The sequence below is a fragment of the Anarhichas minor genome, unplaced genomic scaffold (assembly GCF_050575085.1).
Source record: "Anarhichas minor isolate MPS153535 unplaced genomic scaffold, ASM5057508v1 ptg000002l, whole genome shotgun sequence".
Lineage (NCBI taxonomy): Eukaryota > Metazoa > Chordata > Actinopteri > Perciformes > Anarhichadidae > Anarhichas > Anarhichas minor.
This window is the reverse complement of record NW_027466448.1, coordinates 8,910,330-8,933,106: the sequence shown is the minus strand read 5'-3', so window position 1 is coordinate 8,933,106 and position 22,777 is coordinate 8,910,330. Positions and strand designations below refer to the sequence as shown.

The 22,777-nt window shown below is 41.6% G+C and overlaps 2 protein-coding genes across 4 annotated transcripts; one reads left to right on the top strand and one right to left on the bottom strand.

Moving 5' to 3' along the window:
- Nucleotides 1-248: 248 nt before the first annotated feature.
- Nucleotides 249-20,761, bottom strand: kdm2bb (lysine (K)-specific demethylase 2Bb). Of its 3 annotated transcripts, none has more exons than XM_076088854.1 (21): nt 20,500-20,761; nt 19,855-19,999; nt 19,614-19,692; nt 19,422-19,468; nt 18,371-18,549; nt 18,141-18,247; nt 16,768-16,861; nt 16,401-16,554; nt 16,122-16,237; nt 15,024-15,150; nt 14,354-14,760; nt 14,177-14,263; nt 8,814-9,044; nt 7,282-7,425; nt 7,055-7,141; nt 6,590-6,916; nt 5,152-6,227; nt 4,899-5,062; nt 4,254-4,415; nt 3,050-3,268; nt 249-2,265 (listed from the first exon to the last, which is right to left on the bottom strand). In XM_076088854.1, the coding sequence occupies exons 1-21, from the start codon at nt 20,542-20,544 to the stop codon at nt 2,084-2,086; spliced, it is 4,179 nt and encodes a 1,392-aa protein (XP_075944969.1). In that variant the 5' UTR covers nt 20,545-20,761; the 3' UTR covers nt 249-2,083. The 3 variants fall into 3 exon arrangements, with proteins under 3 accessions (XP_075944969.1, XP_075944965.1, XP_075944978.1); XM_076088850.1 differs by having other exon boundaries at nt 6,590-6,925; nt 20,500-20,760; XM_076088863.1 differs by lacking the exons at nt 14,177-14,263; nt 14,354-14,760; nt 15,024-15,150; ... (7 more) ...; nt 19,855-19,999; nt 20,500-20,761 and adding an exon at nt 12,441-14,067.
- On the top strand, nt 20,416-22,704 carry orai1b (ORAI calcium release-activated calcium modulator 1b). Its single transcript, XM_076088900.1, has 2 exons — nt 20,416-21,482; nt 21,584-22,704. Exons 1-2 carry the CDS (start codon nt 21,369-21,371, stop codon nt 22,136-22,138), a joined length of 669 nt encoding a protein of 222 aa, XP_075945015.1. The 5' UTR covers nt 20,416-21,368; the 3' UTR covers nt 22,139-22,704.
- The last annotated feature ends 73 nt before the right edge of the window (nt 22,705-22,777 follow it).

The following is a 22,777-nucleotide window of genomic DNA, read 5'->3' as shown; positions in this document are numbered from 1 at the left end:
TTATCCTGGATCTTTACATTTTGGAATGTTGAACCTTTTTATTTTGGTAAACAAGAGAAAAAAAGTGATTTATTAGATTCAATAAAATGCAGAACTACAAACCAGAAAGTAAAAACCTGCTCTTCATTTTGTAACCGGCTTGATTTTGTTCTCCTACAGCCAACATAGTGGTTGTCATACAGTTAACGTTCACTTATAAATAATAACACTAATGTGATAACAGCAATATATAATAACTCACACACAGCTCAGTATTTAAAATGAATTTAATATCTCAAAGGTTGACTTAACTTTTCCTAGAGGCTTTACATGTACATAATGTACAGACTGCACATTTACAGTAATGTACTAAAATATTTCATGAAGACATGTTGCTTTAATAAAAAACAAACAAATAAGATGTAAATGTAAACCCATCCACTGAACTGTATCAAGTGCTAGTCAAAAAGACTTTATCTTTAAAAAAGTTTAGTTTCCAAGAAAAATGTAAACCTATCAAATAATTTAACTGTTGAGTCCGACATCTGTTAGACTAAGTTCCAATAGCAAAATTAGCAACTTTTAATATTAGGATGATGAATAAATGTGTAAGAAACAACACTTGTGAAAATGCTACTAAACTGATGCGCTATAGGTTGACAAGTACTTTATCTTCAGATCTTTAACTCAATAAAACTTTAAAGAAAACAACCGGTGTTAAGAAATATATATATTTTATATGTATTAGTCTCTAAGAAAAAAAGAACAAACAAAATCACATTTGCACAAACCTTTCAGGAAAGGTGTGTTTTTCAAATGGCAGAGGCTCAGTGACAGGATTGCGATCCTCTTTCATACTCTGGTAAAAACTCTACTTGATTGGTTTACTGACACTGGCTTTATATCTTTTAAATAAAATATATTCATCTCTGCCCTTGGAAACAGAATACTATACTGCTCACTTACTATAATCACATTTCTGGGGTCATGAGGATTTTGAAATATACAGTATTCATTTCTTTCAGCGTCTTGGCCTGTTTGACTGAGTTAATCATGTCTGCCTCGTCCAAAAGATGTATGCAAATCTCACATCTCATTCTGCTGATTGTTGCTTCTTTCTTTTCTTTTTTTTTTGCATGATTCAGCACTGAGTCGCTTTCTTCTTTTATCCTGTGGAGTTCAGCTGATGGGAGTAAACAGATGATTATATTGTTTCAGTTACTAACCCTATTGCCTGCGGTGTAAACATGCATCTTTGCTGCATGCAGAGCTAAAACGCGTCCTTTCACAAAGCAACAATAGTACTAAAGAGTGACGGAGACTGGCAGAGACCTTTGTATGCAGCTATGTCTTAATATAACCCAGTTAACTAGAAGCTGTTAGTAGAATTAGCGGAACATTTTAGTTTTGGAAAAAAAAAAAAGCTTTATAGACTGTACACTTTAAAGTGTATGTGTGAATACATTCATGTATTCATATTTACTGTATCAGTGCAAATTGTATCATTATATGGAAAACAACATATACAGCACCTTTGTCCGAACATCAACAGGGCACTGAAACATATAATCAAATATAAAAACACAAACAGAAGCGCCGTCCTACAGTTTGGCAACAAATCATTAGACCTTTGCCTCTCAACAATTAAGAGCTTAACAGTAATGCCGATTGATTATCAATTCCAATGGTATGATACTGTACAGTGGTGCAATCAATACTGCACATAAATGTATGAAACACTTTCTGATACAAAAATATTACTCTAATGCAATAAACTTTGCATTGGAACAAAAACAAAAAAAAAAGAATCTATTAACACTAAAAGATAGTCATGATACGATACATAAACAATCAATATATAAAGAAATAAATAACTTATAAACAGGTGCAAACAACAACAAAAACATTTTTGCAATATTGCCTTCACAGGACAAGATTTCCATTTTTACATTCTGGCTTAGCAGCACAGCTTCCTCTTACATCAGCTCGACAGAGACAGACGCGTCCTCCTGTCGGCGGGTGTAAACGAAGCACACAGTCGTCTGCTGCCTCCGTGTGGTCAGTACTTCCACCGCTCATGAATGTCACACAGTCTTCCGCGTTCCTAACTGATCTTTTGCAGCAGCTTCTCTTCTATCAGTTCAAACTGCACGCTGACGGACATTTCTGCAATGAAGCGGTCGCATCCTTCCTTGCTCACCTGTTTGCAGTATCGCAGGTCGATATGACATATGCTTCCACAGCGCTTGAAATAGGTCAGCGACTGGTCTGTGACCCTGTTGCACACTGCAGGGAGAAATTGGAGTTAGGAGAGAAAGAACAAACGATGCGTAGCGCATCACCTGCACTGACATAAGCTATGACACACATGGATTAATCAAGGCTTTACGATATTCTAGGACATGAAATCCTCATTATGGCGGGCAGTGTTTCAGGATACATGAGGAGCCAGAAGGCCAAAATGCATTTGCCTTTCAGCAGTTTCCATAATAGCCCTTTGGTTCAATGCTTTTCACATTTAATGGTATTCCAGAGAGACAACAAGTATAAGATGTAGTTATTTTTGAATGAAGTTCTATAAAAATGTATTCCACGATTTGTGAATAATTTCATGCCTCTGAACACAAAGTAGTGCCACAAACGACAACCTCTTTAAAACAGTTTCTACAAAAACTGAACATTAAAATCCTCATGAAGGTCCGATTTATTGCAGGATTGTTGTATCAGACTGCATTAGTTTAGCTGAGGTGTGCCTAATAAACTGGCCCACATGGAGGTGTTTAGATGTATTTTCTTACAGTACCTTCCAGACAGAACTTTTGGTATCAGTAGGTTTTTAAACAATTTTCTGTTGGCAACTATTCGACAACGATGTGACAAGATATTCACTGTGCTGCATTGCACATCTGTAAAGTCAAATATTTTCTTTACGTCTATGGAACTGATGTATAAATTCATTGGAAGTGGATAGACACAACAATTCAACACATCTTATAAGTTCAGGATTTAGCCATTCGGGGGAGCAAGTCAAATGCAGGCAGGCTAACAGCCAACAAAGACAGGCTCCTACCTGACAGGTTGATGTCAGTGAGCGAGTCTCTGGTGGTCGTCCCTGCAGCAGTCAGGATGTTGACGGACTGGTCAGTGACGTGGTTGCAGTAGCTGAGGTCCAGCTTGGACAGCGAGGGCATGTAATGTATGATGAGGCGCAGAGACGTGTCTGTGATGTCCAAGCCTGCCAGGCGCAGGTCCTCCACATTACGCAGTTTGCTCCTGTTGTCCATCTGACCTAAAAAGTAGAAGACGGATGTTTGAGACAAAATCATGGTAAAGGTGCTATTTTGTAGATAGTTCCATCTAACAAGCATTATGTTGTACGTATGGCTTGTTTCCAAAGCCAGATACGGCTTATTCCTCTGTGCCAATGACCGCCGTTGTTGTTCAAAAACGATTAAAAACGCATCAATGAGCCACAACGTTGCACTGAGTGACGTGTTCCTTCATAAGGATAAACATGGGGCACTGTAGTTGATTTTTTCTTTTAGTTCGAACGTTTTCAGCTTCTGTACCGTTTCGTGTTTCCAAGTGAAATGGAATATTTGAGCGGCGTGCAGTTACAAGAGGGATTTAATTCAAATCCTTCACATTTGATTAGACCCCTAAAAAGTGTCCGTGCTTAGAATGTAGCGTGATACGGATCGACTGGAGCTCCACACAAACCTCCCTTGTCGCTAAAAGTTGCAGGTTGATTGATTGATGGCTGTCATGATATTATTGGTCGAAACTGGTTGGTACTAGCTCATTTAAGCACACTTCATATCTTGTTTTATAGGAAGAAAACATGATTGGATTTAGATTAAAAAATACGAAGAAATTAATTTTTTTGTATATATTGTTAAATAGGTGCAAAATATGATTAATCTCGACTTCAACCCCTTATACACCTTCCTGCTATAATCACTAGAGGGCCAATGGTGTATTAATTGTCAAATAAAAATAGTGAACAAATGCAGTATTTACTCCTGATTGAGTAACTTTTGCTAAAAACTGCTGCCCAGCTGTTTTAAGAAATTATTTATCTTTTTTTAAATTAAATTATATATTTGCGACCCATTTTTTTATATATTAGTATATATAAGTTACACGTAAAATATCCACTCCTCGCATTAATTTCCTATTCCTAATAATAATAATAATAGTTTCCTATTACTCCCCGGTGTTGCTCACTCAGCCTCAGACTGTTCAGGCAGTGTGTGTGAATTGCAGGTCGGTACCTGGCCTGTTATCTGTGGGAGGCGACAGCAGGTCCCTCATCTGGGCATCTTTCAGTCCCTCGACCCACTGAACATCCAGAGTTCGCAGAAGAGGACAGCTGGAGGTGCAAAGAGCAGAGACCGCCACCCAGGAGCAGCCGGACAACAGCAGCACACGCAGACCTGCAGAAACAGCAGGGACACACAGAGCCTCATGTCAGACACCTTTTACACTAAGATACAATTCACTGATCTTCTGTAAACGATATAAAACCTGTTCTTTGTGGCCCCAAGCAGCATCACAGCAAGCCAAATATACTGCAGACTCTCATTCAGTCTGTTGAAGAAATGTGCCCTATTTCTCAGTTTTTTACGTCTCCAGAGTTTTAGTTAATCTGCGGTCACAAAATAAACCGACACAGAAGCAGTGAGTATTCTCATCTAATTAGCTGAGTGATCCAGCAAAGACATTTAGAAGCAACAAAGAAAAAAACATCTGGATTCACGGAGCCTCTGGAGACACAATTATCCATGTAGATGATCCATATGGGGACATATGAGAACTATGACTTATTAAAAACTACATAAAATCTATTCAAAACTTTTTTCAGTTTTTTGTTAACGCACACCGAACAGCCAGGCCATTTGCTGGTTGAATGTATTTACCTGGCAGTCTGTTGATGAGCCAGCTGAGTTGTTTTTTGGAGATGTTGGTCCAGCTGAGGTCCAGAGCCGCCGGCTGTCTCCGGATGATGCCGCTCAGCATGAGAGGTGTGATGGACTTGCAGCGGTTCAGATTGACGTGCTTCCAAAGCCTCTTGTCGCAGCACCTGGCGAGACACGGTGTTCTTACAGACGGGTGTTGTATAACCAAGTGTGGAAGACATGTTTTCAACTGCACAGCACATGTCGTACTCACCATCTGTTCCAGGTCCTGCAGACACGCATGCACACACAAAGATCTCTGTGAGTCAAGTGGCCGAACACCGCCATCCACATCTCCCTTCGCATCACGTGCGCTTCACCGTCGGTCAGCGGGAGTCTGTCAGGCGGAGGACTGATGGGAGGGGGCCGGATCACATGACGCTCCATTTGGATGCATTTTGGCGGTGACCGGCAGGGGAGTGGACGGGGGCATATGGGTGTGATCTGCATGCCTCTGTTCCAGCCCAGTGGCGAGTAACCACGCGGCGTCTCGTTCACCTCCCTCCCCCTGTGCCGCAGCCAGTCGCCCAGGTCGCTGCTGCCGTTATTAAGAGGCCATCGAGGCTTTTGGTCCTCTACTTCGTTCTCAGGCTCAGTTTTTACAGGCCTGTGGTTTTGATTGGCCAGGCTGTCCTCCGTTTTCAGCGGGCGTCTGTTGTGATTGGCCAAGCCTTCTTCTGTTTTAAGGGCCCTGCGGCTCTGATTAGCGGTCGAGTCCTCCGTTTTTAGTGGTTTACGGTTGTGATTGGTCACGGAGTCCTCGCTCTTCAGCGGTCGTCGATTGTGATTGGCCGAACCGTCCTCCGTCTTCACTGAGCCGTGGTTTTGGTTGGAGAGACAGTCTTCTTTCTTGGGAATCTCCTGGTTGAACTCTTTGCTCAGCTCTTTGTTGGGGAGGCGTCGCCGCTGATGGCGAGCCTTTAGCTGAGCAGAGTTCCTCTCCTGTGCTTCTCCTGATTCGCTGCTTGGTCCAGCTCTGGGAGAGTATGAGGATTGTTCACTCTCTCTGGCTGCGGATGTTCTTAGCAGTGAACTTAACAGGACCTTGGCTTTGTCTTCCGTACTACTGTCTCTCTCTTTTTTCACTGTTTCCTCTTCCCCTCCCTCCTCGTCTTCGGCTTGGTCCTCGTCATCATATTCACGTTTCCCCTTTAAATGAATCCTGTCCAAAGGAAATCCATCTTCTTCGTGATCCTCCTGGTCGTCTTCTTCATCGCCGTGATAATTTTCTGTCTTGATTTGCCGCAACAGCTTCGGAGTCAAAGGATCATCTGGTTTTGAAAGCTTCTTCTAAGAAAGAACAGAAGACACATACTTGGTTTTTAAAGCAGTTGTCAGTTTATCAGTGTGAATTTGAGATCTCCCCCCGTTGTAATATTCACAATAAGCTGTTCTTTGTGAGTACATCGAGTTGATCCAGCTGCCAAGGAATTGAAGACTCTCACATTTTTATTTTGTCTGAGCAATTTAAGTAAATGTTAAAGCCACAAGAGGAATGAACAGTTGAATGGACATGCAGTGAAATTATTTTATCAACTGCTGTTTCCAAGTTCAAGCCTTTAAAGTGAGATACATATGAGATTATTAATGCCATCTATGACCCCACTTTATTGAGTATAACTGATAAGACAACAAACAGATGAGGGTCTTACCTTCTTTTTCACAATTACAGGTTCATCATGGGTGTCAAAAAGCTTCCTCTTCTTCCTCAGCGGGTTGTCCTCTAGCCTTGGTCGGAGCGTACCATCCAGAGACAGCAAGGGAGGCCGTTTCTTTGGAGGCTCTTCCTCTTTCCTCTTAGGGATTTCCTCCCGCTCCGCTTTTCTCTTCACAGCAGATGTGGTAGTCAAAGCAGTAACAGTTGCTGTGGCCAACATCGGGGGGTCAGGCTCGTCTTTCGAATCCCGGTTTAACCGTGGTTCTTTCAGTAGCGAACCAGGAAGGTTTGACGCGTACTTAAATCCTGGCCCCCTTTTTTGCTTTGAGGCCAAAAGGTTAGAAAAACAGAGAGCACAACTTTATTCCTCTGGTTCTGAGTTTCTGAGACAAGCTTAACTTTTCACTGAATGATTCCATGATTCAGACACATACAGTTTTAAGTCCATACAGATACTTACTTTTCCTGTTTTCCCAGCATGATTGCACTTTGGGCACTCCCAGCAGTTTGGCAATTCATCGTTGACTACTCCGTTGGAATCTTTCACCTAAACAAGAGGAGGTTTTGCGTTAAGTTTGCGTTTGGCTGCATTTACCTCAGCATTAACATCCATATCAGCACCACCTCCAACCTGATTCGTCACTTCGTCTGACAACATTCAACACGTACTGACGTTGACTAATTTACCTTGAGACAGTTAGGATGAACAATCTCATTGCAGATGGAGCACTCCATGAGCATAAGGTTAAACTTCTCCTCCTCATCCTCCACTGTGTCCTCTTTCCCTGCCTCTCCACAGACGAGACACACCGCTGTGTGCGGCAGGACAGGCTGCAGACAAAAACAGAGGCTTGAAGATAAGGCTGCCGTATCAAACTAATATCCTCTTTAGGAACAATTGCTCTTGGCCACAAATGTGCTTGACGGACTATTTAACTCACACTGTCACACCCAATGTTTCCATTTATTTAAGGTTTAATTACATGCTGCACTCAAGTGAGTTAGCTATCTTGTGTACTGTGGATTAAACCGTATATTGAGTAAGATGTGTTTTGTTGTTGATGTTTTTTGAAAGTCTAGTGTTTCATAGTCTGCCATCACCATTTATATTGAACGTTTTGTTTTATTTGCATTTAACTACATTCAATGAATTCAATATGTCATGAACTTAACAACTTGCAAATTGTTTACTGAATTAGCAAACAGGCCGGTTGCATCACCCCTAACAAATTGGCAAATGTTTCACACCAGACTGTGAGGAACTAAAGCACGCTCTTAGCTCTGAGTACTGCTCCGAAGCAGTATTGAGTGTACACCAGGAGTGGGTTAAGCATATTGGCATATCTTAAAAGTGGGACACAGTTGCTAAAGAGCTTAAGACCGCAAGTGTGGGACATTGGGACAGATGCCAAGTCTCCCTCGCTCTCGTTTACTGCGGTCATTCGTTCAAACTGAATCTTCCTCATCGTCTGTTGATGCCTCTGCTCGTCTCTGTCCGTGGTGCTGAAACATGTAAACACAGTCTTTGTCTCTCTCCATTGTCGTCTGTGACTGCTGCTACAGCTGCCGTCTGCTTCTGCTGCTGCAGATACTTATTTATATTACATGTGTTGCTACCATAGCAACCACCTGAAACACCCATAGTAATCACCCTGTACTGCCCTAGCAACAATGTTGAGCACCCTAGCAACAACCTCACAGCCACATGGACCCAAAACCAAAAGTATTCAACATGAGAGGAATTCAAAGGAAAACAACAGTTTGAGATTTGAAGGAATTAGTTCAGAAAATTGATTCCACTCTCATGTCTGCAGGCTGATTATGCAGCTAGAGCCAGATAGCAGTTAGCTTAGCTTAGCATAAATACTGGAAGCAGGAGGAAACAGCTATCCTAAAGGGAAAAAAAAACACTAAAGCTCGCTGGCTAATTTGTCGTATCTTGTTTGTTTAATCTGTACAAAACCCAAATTGCAAAAAGTGCAAAAAATGCAAAAAATCCCAGAACCTCAGCGGGAAATCATTTTCGGTTTTGTGTAGATTAAACAAACAAGACATGACGTGTTAATCAGCAAGCTTTAGAGGTGCTGGTAGGCAGATTTCTTTTAACCTTTTGAGAGAGCCAAGCTAGCTGTTCCCCCTTGTTGTCAGTCTTTATGCTACGCTAAGCTAAACCTGCTGGCTTTACCTTTAGCTGAGAACATTATGAACAGTGAACTTACTGCAATGCACTGCCTCATGATGCAGGACTGTTTCATGCGGCCCGGCCCACCAAACTTCTTCATGTCTTTGCAAAAGTGGCACTCTCCACACTCCGTCCGCATGCATGCTTCACACTTCCGACAGCGCGTCCTTCTCCTCCTGGCACCAGATGTTCCCCGACCAGCTGACAGCTTGACTGCTGATGCAGGAGAAGCTGCCATCTTGGGTTTCGGCCGGTTGGGAGGCCGGGGCTAAGAGGATAAAGAGGATACAGTGTCATGTACCCAAGATTATAAGGCAAGAAATATTTCACAAACAGGTATCTAAAAGCTCAGATGAATTAGTTTGTTGATATCAAGACAGAGGAATTTTTCAAAAAGATATATAACAAATGCTACGTAAATATAGTTAAGTAGTCGAATATAGCAAATATAAGTGCATTTACACAATACTGTGAAGCAAATGTGTAGTACGTAATGTGTCATAGGCAGCAAGCATCATTATTATCTTTCACAAAGAAGACTGCAGATGCTTTAGAATCATTATCTCACTCGGTACTAAATGGTAAAAAAAAATCTATTTGACAATTCAGTGATTTCTTTTAAACCGAAATGTCAGCTTAAAGTAAAAGGGAGGCATTAAGCTCCGAGGAGCTCCTCCATCGAATGACCTAAATTACATTGCATTTCAATTAATAACGGTGCTTTGGCTCAATAATAAGCACTTAGAATCATGTACATAGTCTATTAAATTCAGCAGGGGTCAGCGTTATGTAAGCATTAATCCTTTCTTTGCGCTTTGTAACTCTGGGTCAAATAGATCCTAACGGAGATGCATCCATATATGAATATACACATATCAACAATACATTTGATGATGTTTTTTTTTCTTCATTCATGGCTGTTAAAGCACAGGATCCAGGAGAAAAACAAACAAATTAATAATGTCCCTGGGGGGGCCTCTTCCAAATTTAGCACTGCACTTGCTTGCATGTTTCTACTTCAAAGAAAAGCTGCACTTACAGCTACATCTCACACATGGAGCCATTATTCTGTGTTAGGAGGGCGCCGACTGATTTACAGTACACATTAAATGTGCTCTATTTGATAGAACTGGGTAATGGAGATGAGATGCTTTTGATCTCCATCATTATTGTTCTGGTATTATATATTCTGCTCCTTCTCGGGCTCAGAGCCCGACCACAACAACATATTCTGACCATGAAAAGCCACACGTACTGTATGCTGCCAACCGTGCCGTGTGAGAAAGATACGTAGCAACGTGTGAGATGAAATAAACAAGGAGAAGGAGTGCAAAAGACTGCAGCTCTTGGAAATGAAGAACAGATTTCTTTAGTTACATCGGCAGTGCAGATTCTCCTGGAGTCAGCATAGCAACAGCCACGTCCCATTCCCGAACAGAACAGTCTATGACACACTGACTTGTAACCAATAAGAGCTGTAATGAGACTCTCTAACAGAGAAAGAAAGAAGGCTCAATCTCAGGCACATTACAATAATGTATTCTAACAATAGCCATGAAATAGACTGACATACGCAGTCAGATATGTGTTTGCCAGACTGGATTAGAGTGAAATATTGGGGGGGGGGGCTTGTGCAGTCTGCCCTGGACTGTTCTGGGGGTACTCAAGGGGATTAGAGACAGGACGTCTGCCACACTGGGATGAGACCAAACATCCAAGGAAAAGACACACGCCATAATCTGTAATTTGCCACTTCCTACAAACATGAGACAACAGGTCGGAGTTATGAGCGATCTGCTCATGTCACATCACATTGAATAACATGCACACACATGTACATATACCTGAAACCTGAGCTGTAACTGCAGGTGTAAGAGGCAAATAAAAAGATACTTCAGAACGCTGTCCATATTGTCCCCTAAATCTCCCCGTCCACTATGTGAGTGATCTCTAAAGCAGATATCCCTCTGAAGCTCTGAATACAATGAGCAAAGAAATAAACTGCCTATCACGCTTAGTAATGACTTTCTGTCTCAGGTTGAAGTGTTTTTTTGTTTAGCATTAGTAGCTGTAGTACACACACACCTCTTCACAGCACGTAATACATACGTTTCCTCAGTGCAAGGACAGTGCAAGTAACCAACTAGTAATTCAATGGCTCTTCAAAGCCCATTCAGCTGGGAAACATGATGAGAAGCGGACTTTAATGTTCATTGACACTGGCTTGGAGCCTCTGAAGCTACTGTGGGGAGCAGTGGAAATCAATTACTGTGGATATACTTAACATCACCTTAAACACACATTGAAGACGGTGCATACTGAGCACAGATTGCAGAAACAACAGGACATATTGTTTTATCAGAAGCCGAAGAAATTCAAAATCAGATCAGATGAGGTCACACAATGCTTTTTAAAGCACAGTGTGTCCCATATTCATGACGTTTCTCAAATTATTATTGCCTCTTTTCTATACCACTTGTAATATATGTGGAAATTAATTTGCAAAAGAAAACATGTGTTCACAAGTTCTTGGAGGGTTTACTTAGAGGTGGCATATGTTGTCAAGTTGATGCCGTATTTGAAAAACAAAGACAAAAACATGTGACTTCTCTCGTACACGGTATGTTGCGTTTAGCCCAGATTTTACATAATGACAAAAGGAAACTAGAACAAGTGTTACACACCAACCTGAGTAAAACCTCTGGAGTGTATAGTTACTCAGAAGCTGAGGATGGTTGACTGAACAGCAGCAACTCAGTAAACGACTGTACATAGTATGCAGTGCACGTTTAGGAGATATAGCTGGTATTAAATTAAGTGTAAAGTTGTTCAGACTGGTGCTGGATGCTTTTGGGCTACACTACCTGAAATCTAAACTTGCAGGTTCTTCAACATATATTACATTTACATGACTGGAACAACCACAACAGAACATGTGTTGTACTATTTGTCAAAAGAGTGAAATGGACTTCTGCAGACAATGTTTTTCAAATCCAAATGCGGCCAAAGAATGAATGTGAGGGGGGTGTGGTTCAGAGTTAAGCAAAAGAGATATTCAAATTAACTTTCCACATTTCTTGCTGTGTAAGCAAGTCTCATCTTAGATCTCTCAGCCATTTAAACCGAACAATCTTGAATATTCCTTTCATAATAACTGCTTTCTAATGAACACGTAACCTTTTTTTGGTTTCACACATATTCTAATATTTGTATCTGGTGCTTTTACAACCAAACCATGAAAGATTAATCCTCTGCATCGACATGAATTTCCATTCCTCTGCTTTGAGACAACCAATAGCAGCCCTGAGGCTCTGAGCTATATAAACACAGCCTTCTCCTATTGCTGGTTTCACCTGACAAAAACACACACACACACACACACACACACACACACACACACACACACACACACACACACACACACACACACACACACACACACACACACACACACACACACACACACACACACAGCAAACCTATCAGAAAAACAAAGGGCAAATAATCAAAGACCAAGCACAGAATAAATGAACTGAATAAATGCATTTCTCTCCAGGAAGCTCCATTTCCTCGCTGCCCTGTGATGCTGCACACTGCTCTGTCTGGCACAAGCATTCCTCTGGTGGCCTCACTACGCCTGCCTGCAGAGGTTTTGTGTGCTAACCTGCTCAGAGTCTGAATCGTAGTCCTCATCATCAGCGCTCAGCGACATGGCCATGGCTGGTTTTCACGCATCGTCCAGCTCACAGCAAACTGACATGGCTGCAGTCTCCTCCTCCTTCTACTCCTTGCTACTGCTGTCTGGCCTACAGCCCTCCCTCCTACTCTAAAGCTCCACAATACCACAAGCAGATGTAGGAAACACAGACAAGCCTGCCTCATTAATATGGGTCCACTCCCAGAAAAGAACAGGAGGGGTGTTCAGAAGCGCCGGGCCAATGGGAGGCTGCTGTGCATCAGAATATGCACTGGGGGTGTCTGCCTTTATCCAATGAGGAGACAAAATGCAGAGACGGTGTTGTCATATTCATGATGGGTATCACAGGGAGAGGAGAGAAGGCTCCACACAGCCAATAGAGCCAGATGGCATCTCATTACAAAAGGCAAACACAAAGAGGCCCCACCAGCAGCAGCTGGCCTCTGGCGGGACGGGTGGGGGTGATCCAGAGGCTCCATAAAACCAATAGCATTCGCCTCCATACATTCAGATACAACACGTCCCACCCTACAACCTCCTGTTGAGGCCTCCTCCGCCTGTTACACACTTCATGCATCTGTTTGGACAATGACTTATTCACAGAAAGTTTAAAAGTGTGTTTAGAATATATAAAATATAAAACAGTTAGCTTCAATAGAGTTATCAATGTGGAACGTGCAAACATACTTTAGTAACTAAAACTCACATTTTAGTTATTTTTGGCTGACATTCCTTAGCACCTGCTGTATTTTTTACCACCATTAAATATTTATGTCTCCACATTTGGTGTCACTAAGCGTTAAAAATAAACACTGTACAGCTGTGTGTCATTTCAATAATAGTCATTTCGACCTTTTTATACTTGGTGATACTAGGTCATTATTTTTCTTCTTAGATTTAGCCAATGAATGTAAAAGCCTTGATGTTGACCCTCTTACAGCCTCCTGCTCACCTCAAGTTAAATCAAACAGACATTAAACACACTTCAGACCTGCAAGTGTTCACAGCTAGACAAGTCTTACAATATCTGAGGAGGTTTTTTTGTGCAGCACACTGATGACCAAAAGGCAAATGCGTAAGTAGTACTTAAGTAATGAGCATCAGCACTGGCTGAAAAATGTCCTTTTCTAATTTCTAAAAGCCTGAAGTGTAACAACAAACATGTAAGCAGTGAAGTTGTGTATCTGGTCTGAAAACAATACTAAAGTATGTTAATGGCAGCAACATACAGTATGTAGATGTATGTGTGTATGGAGGAAAGCAAAGAGTGTTCTTAGAGTGTTGATATTAAAAACCAGACCCTTCTTTGACAGTAAGTCAAACGTATCAAAAGCAAGATCATATTGTCCGTTGATTATTAATTGTATGACATTAAATTATTGTTTCACACTGTTACCGGTTACTGGTCACTAACCATCAGTCAGTCGTGAGTGGGCTGTAGCTATATCATCACCACATTTTAACTCCTTTAAAACATAAACTGTACTCCTGCCATCTTCTCAATATTCCTCTATAAAGGTAAAGATGTTGTAGACAGTGCAATGACAAAAGTTCAGAAATGTTATGCACCACCAGTCAAGTGACAGGTGATCAAACCAGGCTCTGTCCATCACCTGGGCTCAGTTTGTTCTCCTATTTCTATTGAACAACATTTGGTCCAAAAGCAATTATAAAGCCTCGGAGTGCCACTCAAGTATTCTTACCTTTACAGTTTTCTTTGGCCAGTAAACCACAGGAACTCCAGTGATCGCTAATTTGGGGTCGTCATCAGCGTGTTCCTTTAAGACAACCTAGACAGCCACAGAGAACAGACAAATGTCTATTGAATGGCATATATTGTGAATATGACTTTGTACCGTGTCCTCTTTCTGGTTTCTTACCTTCATGTCTTCCAGCAGGGCTTGTGGGTTCTCTATTCCCTCGGGAACACATTTCTTATTTTCAGGGAGGGACTCCAGCTTCTCAACCAGCGTCCTGAGTCCGCTCAGTTCAAACTCGGTCAGATGCGTCCATTTATTCTGAGACTCCGAGACTGGAGAGTCCGAGGGGGTTTGAGGGAACTCCAGAGATGTGGAGCCGGGATTACAGCTGTCCTCAGAGTCAACAGATAAAACAGCTTTGAGGTGCTGGCCCCTCCGGTTGTCAGGAGAGCAGGGGCCATCCTGGGAAGCTTTCTCTGGCTTTTCACTCTGGCCATCCCTGACTTGAGTCTCACACGAGTCCTCGTTCATGTCCTGGCTCCTTGAGTCGGAGTAGGGGCTCTCTGTGTTTGCCTTTGTCTCAAAGTCTGAAGGGACGAAAAGAGAGAAAAATAGTTGTAGCAAATGACTTATCATATGTCCACATTGTATTTTTCTTCTTGTTGGGAGAATGCCATCAGCTGCAGAACTAATACATCTGGAAATAGCAAAGAATGACTCCTATGCTCCACCATTGCACTGAAACTGAATGCCTGACATGTCTGATTGCAAACACGGCGGGTAACCCACAATGCCCCTTCTTGAGTACGTCCAATAGTGATGAGCAGCTGCATTACTTAAGTTCACTCACCCATTAGCACAGGCTCCTTGCGGATCTCCTGAGAAAAGTAGGAGCGTTTGGTGAGGCAGTGCAGGTATCTCTCCAGGACATACCAGCATATCTCATAGTAGAAGGGGAAACGGAACTTGGAATTAACCTGAAGACAGGGGGGGGGGGGAACGATCAGTGTGACCCTGAAAAACACCTAATATTGACGTGCACTCAGGTTATTTATTGTTGGCTTTTTGTAGTAAGCTGATTTCTTAAATGCCGTGTAATCTTGCCCATGTGTTCGTTTTAACCAGAGTTCTGTCTGTCTCTTTACATGACAGAGACTTCAGACAGAACACGGATCAGTGACAGCGACAGCAGTGTGAAGAGATTATTACTCAATCACAATATCTTATCTCCATCACTTCAGACACTGTCCTCTCATGCACACAAGGAAACATGCACACGTCTTCAGGGACAAACTGCAATCCCACAGGCTGGCCTAATGTAATACGATTATTCTTTTGCAATAGTACAGCTTTAAAACCTATTAGAAAGAAAGAGGTCATATTTCATCTTTTTTTTTGTTAAATATGACCAAAGAGTTTCAGAATATGGATTTTGGTGGAGCACAAAGCACACCGCACTGATTAAGAAAAAGGAAAATGATTTTCTTTCCGAGAAAAACAAATAAAATTCAGAATCTACACATGAAGTGATATTGCCTTTGTAAGTATGAGGGTGATATTAAAACTTTCCAAACAACTATTATAGATATTCATGCATCTTTCTTTGATGTATAATCACTTACAGTGCCCCTTTTCTTATCGAGCTACCAATATCTTACAACAAACAGATGAGTATTGCTCCGACACATCTTCCCGACTTAAACATTGATATTTGCTGTCATTTTGTCACTCCCAAATATTTTGCCCTTTGACTCTTATCCCTTATTTCTCTTTCAATCTCAGGCAAATCAATTCCTCCTCCATCACATCTCTCATTCTCCTGTCTCTTGCAGGTGACCTCTTCGCCTTCCCCTGGTTCTCAGAGAGATTGATTCATCATGTATCTTAACGTATTGCAGTGCAGGCAAACAGTTCAGCCACACAATGGAGAATCCCGCGAGGCTCCTACCTTAGTCCTATTCTCTATCTCGTGGATGGTAAGCTGCATAGGAATGTTGAAGCTGTGCAGAATATTGCCTCCAAATACCAGGGTGTCCTCTGGAGTGTAGACAGCATGAATCCACCCTTAATTACAAAAAAAGTACAAGACATACACAAAAGAGAAACGGAGGATTCATGCAAATTCACATACCGTATAATAGTCAGGTAAAGCCCGGCATTACTGTTCCTCGAAGAGGCAGCTAATCTTTTCCTGCTGGCTACTTTCAAAACAACCATGCCAACACACCAGATGGGATGAAGAACGTGTATCCTTGCTCAAGCTCCACTCTCTGGCACCCATCAGCTCGGTCTCCCAGGAAGAGATCACTCTGCTTGCCTGACAGGACCCAGTCCTCATAAAGGGCAAGGTTATGAGGGGTTGGAGGCACAAGCCAAAACACCTGAGGAGCAGCAGAGATTTTGTTTAATTAAAAACTTATACTGTACAAGCCGATGCCAGGTTAGGTGAAATATCAACTCTGAAACTGTTAGAAACACTTTATATTACCAGACATACATTTTCTTAGTTTCTTCCCTTAACGTTCAATGAAATTAAACTGTTAAATGAAGATTTGATGCACAAAATAGCAGATAAGAGACTAGAATTAACTTACTTTCTGTCCCTTGAATACGTGGTACCAAACAGAAGTTCCGCCGAAATCGATGTGGAAGTCTGTGTAGCAGCCCTTCACACTCATCAAACAATACCTACAGAAAAAGGAGACAACAACACAATTCAAAAGAATCCTATTGTTGAGTGTGAGGATGTACACGTACAGACTGACATTCATAAAAATATCTAAAAAGGAAAAACCGAGCTCAACCAATCACATGGCAGAGGTAATCTCAGCTGTGTTTTGCTGAAAACAGCAGCTAAAGCACCACAAGACATCACTTACAGGAGCACTACAGCATAGACAATTGATCACAATGGGACAGCTCTCCTCTGGAAAATAATTGAGGAATGATTAGCACTCCGAGACGCACAAATGATTCAGAGAATTAGCCAGATGTGAGCAGCTCTGTTTATCTATAAAAATGTACCCAACAAGTGTATTTTTAAAAAAGGATACAGACACCACCGCACACTTCTAATGTCCGTGATGATTGAGAGGGATTCACTTTATATGAGTCCATGCATTGTTTTTTAGAAAAATCCTACATTGCTTGCATGAGAGATTATAATGAAACTGCAACTAGGGCTGCAACTCACTATTATTTTTATTAGCAAATAATTAATAATAATAATGTATTAACTGGTAAGAAGATTGTGGAGAAAATGGCCATCACTTTTTCCCAGAGCCCAAAAGCATCTTCAACTCATTTTTAGTAACACAAAACATGTCTGTCTGCACCGACACCAAGCATTGCTTTAGCAGCATGGCAACAGCTTAACTAACCACTACTAGTGACACTGAAATGAAATGTTGCTATTGGCTGAAATAATAAAGGAAAAGACCTGTAAAATCTGCTCCTAATTTATTCTATTATGTAAAACATAATCCCTTTCACTTGCACTCATCTAACTATGAGCATTATGAAATGTATATATATGTATATAAAATCAAAATGAATAAATATAAGTCAGCTGAGGGACTCGGAGTGATGGGGGGAAATTCGAGCAACTGGGGTTACAAGACAAGACACAATTGGTTTTGACTATTAGCTGTGTAGAAATGCTGCAAGCTGATTGGCTGAGAGGTGTCTGTGCAGTCAGACTGCAGCTGTTATAAAACCATCCTCCACTGTGGAGAACTCCGCTGCCTAGCAACAATCAAGAGCACTTCCATGAGATGGATAACACAGACTGCATGCAGCGCTCTACAATGAGACACTCGGATGTGAGGAGAAACATGTTATTATGTATTTACTGACAAAGGAGCAGCAATTCCCCCCCAAGTATTTTCTATATGTACACATTCCATTACTTGTAGTCACAGACTTTCATAGATATACAGGTCGGGAGAGATTACTGCGAAAGTCATACCTTTGCACTTTAGGGTACTTCATGTCTGAGATTACATTGGTGGCTTCTGTTTGGCTATGTTTCAGATCAGGAGGCCACATGTTGTCCACCCAGTCGACTTGATCTACCTAAAAGAGTGAGCGAAACTGCACTGTTAACCCTCAATCACAGTGTTGTTAGTCATACTTTCTTTTAATATGGTACCAGATTTTTTTTTATGCCATCATACAGAGTTAATTATGTTATATTACCACTGTGGGCCGCTTGATGAGGTTCTCCAGCTTAGTGTGGCTGAACTCTAAGCTGATGACATTGAAGAGTTTGTCCCGCTCTTCCTCCGGTGTCTCATAATAACGGACAAACTGAGCCATGGTCATTTCAGAGCCTTTCTGAGTGCTCACGTCCATAACATCCACAGACCGACGACTCCCTGTAAGCGACAACAACACAAGTTGACGTTAACCTTTGACCCCTTCCACTGTCATTAACATGTTCACCATTTGTCTGTAAACTTGTCAGAGAATAATCTAGCATGCTATTGTGATATTTATACAGAGCAAACGTATATTGTTGACATTTCACTGATTTCACCATGAACAAGAAACCTCCTACTGCGTGTATTTCACCATCTTCCCCACTAGATGGAGCAACTACACCCCAATCCAGATTTGACTTCATTCAGCTGTACTTTAATGTGAAAGAAAATTGCAATTTCAAAAATGTTCTGATCAAATATGTTTAGGCATACAAATAGACAGATAGATAAACATGCATGTGTTCACTAATTAAATACTAGCCTAAAAAAGGAGAAAACAGGCAACAAAAAGCAATAATACCATTGAAATAATAATATATATTGTTCATGTTATTTGAACTGTGACTATGACTTTTTGCCTGATTATTTTTGGCTATACATATTGTTTTAGTGCATATCTCGTCTTCCACTAGGTGCAATATTTTACCAAAAAGCAGCTTTTTGAATGTATAAACATTATTTCACTAAGCAAAAGAGCGGTTCTTCACGATTTCTGAAAAAGATAGGCATTTTAGCTGATACCACAAGTTTTACAGCTATGCCAACCGCACTACAGAATCCATCAGAACTGGTCTGAACCCGTTTCTTTAACTATTTACCTTCCACAAACTGTGCTCTGGAAGTACATGCTCATGGGACATAGGACACTTCAGATCATCGTAAATCTAAAAAATAAAACATATTTGCACACGTGTGTGTGTGTGTGTGTGTGTGTGTGTGTGTGTGTGTGTGTGTGTGTGTGTGTGTGTGTGTAGCATCCTACTCACCAACTAAGCCTTTAATTTCACTGACTGTAAATTCTGGATCAGGCATTCTATGAAAGATAGGGGTTGAGGTCACTCAGTAAACATAAACATACAACAAATCTAAAGTGGTTTCAATGAACATCACGAGCACTGTCAATGGTTATTCTTAAGAACTATCTGTAAGCTGGTAAATTCACAGAGATGTTGTCTCACCTGACCCCGAGTCCATCTTTCTCTTTGAAAATGAGTGGGGTCCTGAGAGCCTCCCTTTGCACATATTCATAAGAGAAGTCTAGAAGACATTGATTGTGTTATAGACAAAGACATGTATAGGAAGACAAATATATACTGTGGTAAAGACATGCATCTTGCTAATCAATTCTATTGCAAAATATAATAAACCTCTACCATGGCTGATCAAAAGACAAAAATGATATTCTATGTGTTACTTTACCTTTACCCTCCATGAAATGGACAAATGTGGCGCTGTAACTGTCACTGACAAGCTTTTCCTCCACACTGAAACCTCGGATGTTTGCAATTTCTTCAACGTCGGACAAATCCTCGTTTTCGTCGTACATCCTTCGGCAGATGGAGCGCTGCCATTAAAAACGACATGATTTATTTCACGTTAATTGCGTTAATTGAAACACACAACAGCCCCTCTGTCACCATAAACCATATTTATTTATCACCATATTTATTTTATTCCTATAACTTCAAAACTGGAGTAAAGGGTCATATTTTGTTTTTTTTATTAATTGCATTACTATAGTAGCGTTGTATAGTTGTTTATTAAATGTGACGTCAAGCACAATAAACATGAAACGAGACTTGTCCTGAGAAAAGACGACACATGTCAAGTGTTTTGCAGGGTTTCACTGATCTGGTTTAACTGATACGTCCACTGAACTATTACACGTATACAAGAAGTTATAACGTGATAAATGCGAGAGCTATCGTTTCTCCCCGTGGCCTCAAACTTGAGCACCTTAAGTGACTTGACAAACATCCCAGCGTTGCAGACGTTAGCTTAGCTACGTTAATTAGCTCGCTGCCAATGTCGCTTCATAAGCTATCGTTAACGGATGGTACACACCAGCCTGCGTCCGGATTCAGCACACGTTTCCACGGCCTGAGCCATCGTCTCTTATCAATGTCTTCCAGCCACTCGCTTTCGGAAATGCACCTTCATGCGTAGTGGAGTTAGAGAAACACTCAGCACGCGTTTCAGGTTCAAAACAAGGGAACCATGTTTTTGTGTATTACGTCACCGCCAGGAACCAAAACATTGTTGGACAACGTCACGGCATGTTAGTTCACTGCTTTTCAACCGGTTTGTACAAAGACGAAAAATGTATCACATCATATCAATCACTGTTGTTGTAGTGGTGGAAAGCAAACAAAAAGCGTTACGTTTAATCCACTATTACCGAACAGTTTAGCCTATCATGCTAATGAAAATAGAGCGATGCAATAGCTTGTGTTTATAAAGAAAAATATCTTTATCTACTTTCATTCATTATAATAGTAATACTTCGTATTTATCTATGCTGGACGTTACGTGTGTCACGTGGACTGGTGTGACAGTCCGTTCAACCGGTCAAATACACAATAACATATTTTGACAATTGCAACACATTGAATGTGGTAATCGCATCAGCGTTAACGAAGGGGCTGATTCGTAATCTCATAACAGAGGAAATGCAGCCCACAGATGACTCTGGAGCGGATGTTCGGCTCGGAGCGCGCGGGCTCATGGGTAATGTGGTGCAGGCGGCACAACACGCCGAAGACCGGGTGGCGAAAGAAATATAGCTTCCGCAGTTCCGTCAGCTGGCGAGGCTAAATGGACTTGTGAGTGTACACTGTTGGCATGCTGAGCGCTTGTTTGTGTCGTGTTCCACTCGAGTAACAAGGTAACTACGTCAGCGCTGCTCGCCCCGGTCCTTTGACAACAGGAGCAACATGAGCCTGAACGAGCATTCACTGCAGGCACTGTCCTGGAGGAAGCTGTACCTGAGTCGAGCTAAGCTGAAGGCTTCCAGTCGGACATCGGCTCTGCTTTCCGGATTTGCTATGGTAACATTGTCTTCAAAGCCATCCTCTTGCTCCGCTGTGGATTAATCAGTCGTGTTGGATAGTGTGGTCAGGTGTGTAAAGTTATTTCCTGTTCTCTGCAGGTGGCCATGGTGGAAGTGCAGCTGGACAACAGCTATCCTTACCCGCCTGCTCTCCTGATTGCCTTCAGTGCCTGCACCACTGTGCTCGTGGCCGTCCACCTGTTCGCTCTGATGGTCAGCACCTGCATTTTGCCCAACATAGAGGCTGTCAGCAATGTCCACAACCTCAACTGCGTGAATGAGTCTCCACACGAGCGAATGCACCGACACATTGAACTAGCGTGGGCTTTTTCTACAGTTATTGGTACGTTGCTCTTCCTAGCCGAAGTGGTTCTACTCTGCTGGGTCAAATTTCTGCCCGTCAAGCCCAAGTCCAGTAATAGTACAATTTCAGCTGGTGTGGCTGCTGCTATTACTTCCACCTCAATTATGGTCCCCTTTGGTTTAGTCTTTATAGTCTTCGCTGTGCATTTCTACCGCTCCTTGGTCAGCCACAAGACTGACAGACAGTTTCAAGAGCTGGAGGAGCTCTCTAATCTCACCAGGCTGCAAAACGAGCTGGACAACAGAGGGGACTCTTCCATCTTGCAGTCTCCAAGCTCACATTTCCCATAGTGAAGTGTGGTGGATATGCATCCATGGTGGAACTCTGACTGCTTGGGTTTTCCCCAAGCCAGAAGCCATTATTGGCTTGTCATTTTTTTTTTTTTAACAACCTCTTTGTTGTGAAATTTAATTTTGTGTAAAGAGTTGTATTTTTTAGAAAACGTGTTTGATCGACTAAACTCACAAATCTGCCATCAATGCATGGCTCAAAATTTGGAAAGTCTTATTTGCAATAGTTGCTTGATTTATCTATTTTATAATGGCAGAGATATCTGAATAACAACTAGAGATCCTGTCTGTTGCCTGCTGGATTTATTTACCCGTTTGTCAGTGATCACTGCATTTGTTAACATAACCAAATTGCCTTGTGTTTTGTAAACCACAAGTATTTAACTATTTCGTCCGTGTTCATAGTGTACATGATTTCTTGTACTGTCCACTCATTGTTTTTGTAATACTTGCTTTGTGTAGACGGATTCAACAGCTGCTAAAACTGCAGTATTATTTGTATAGTGTATTTGTTGACATCTGTAGCACAGACTGTTGAAATAAACACCTTTGTACCAAGTGGCAAAGTCAATTTGTAAAGTCAATTTATTTGCTTGCAAGCAAAGAGAACAGTCTCACAGACACATTGCAGTGATCTGG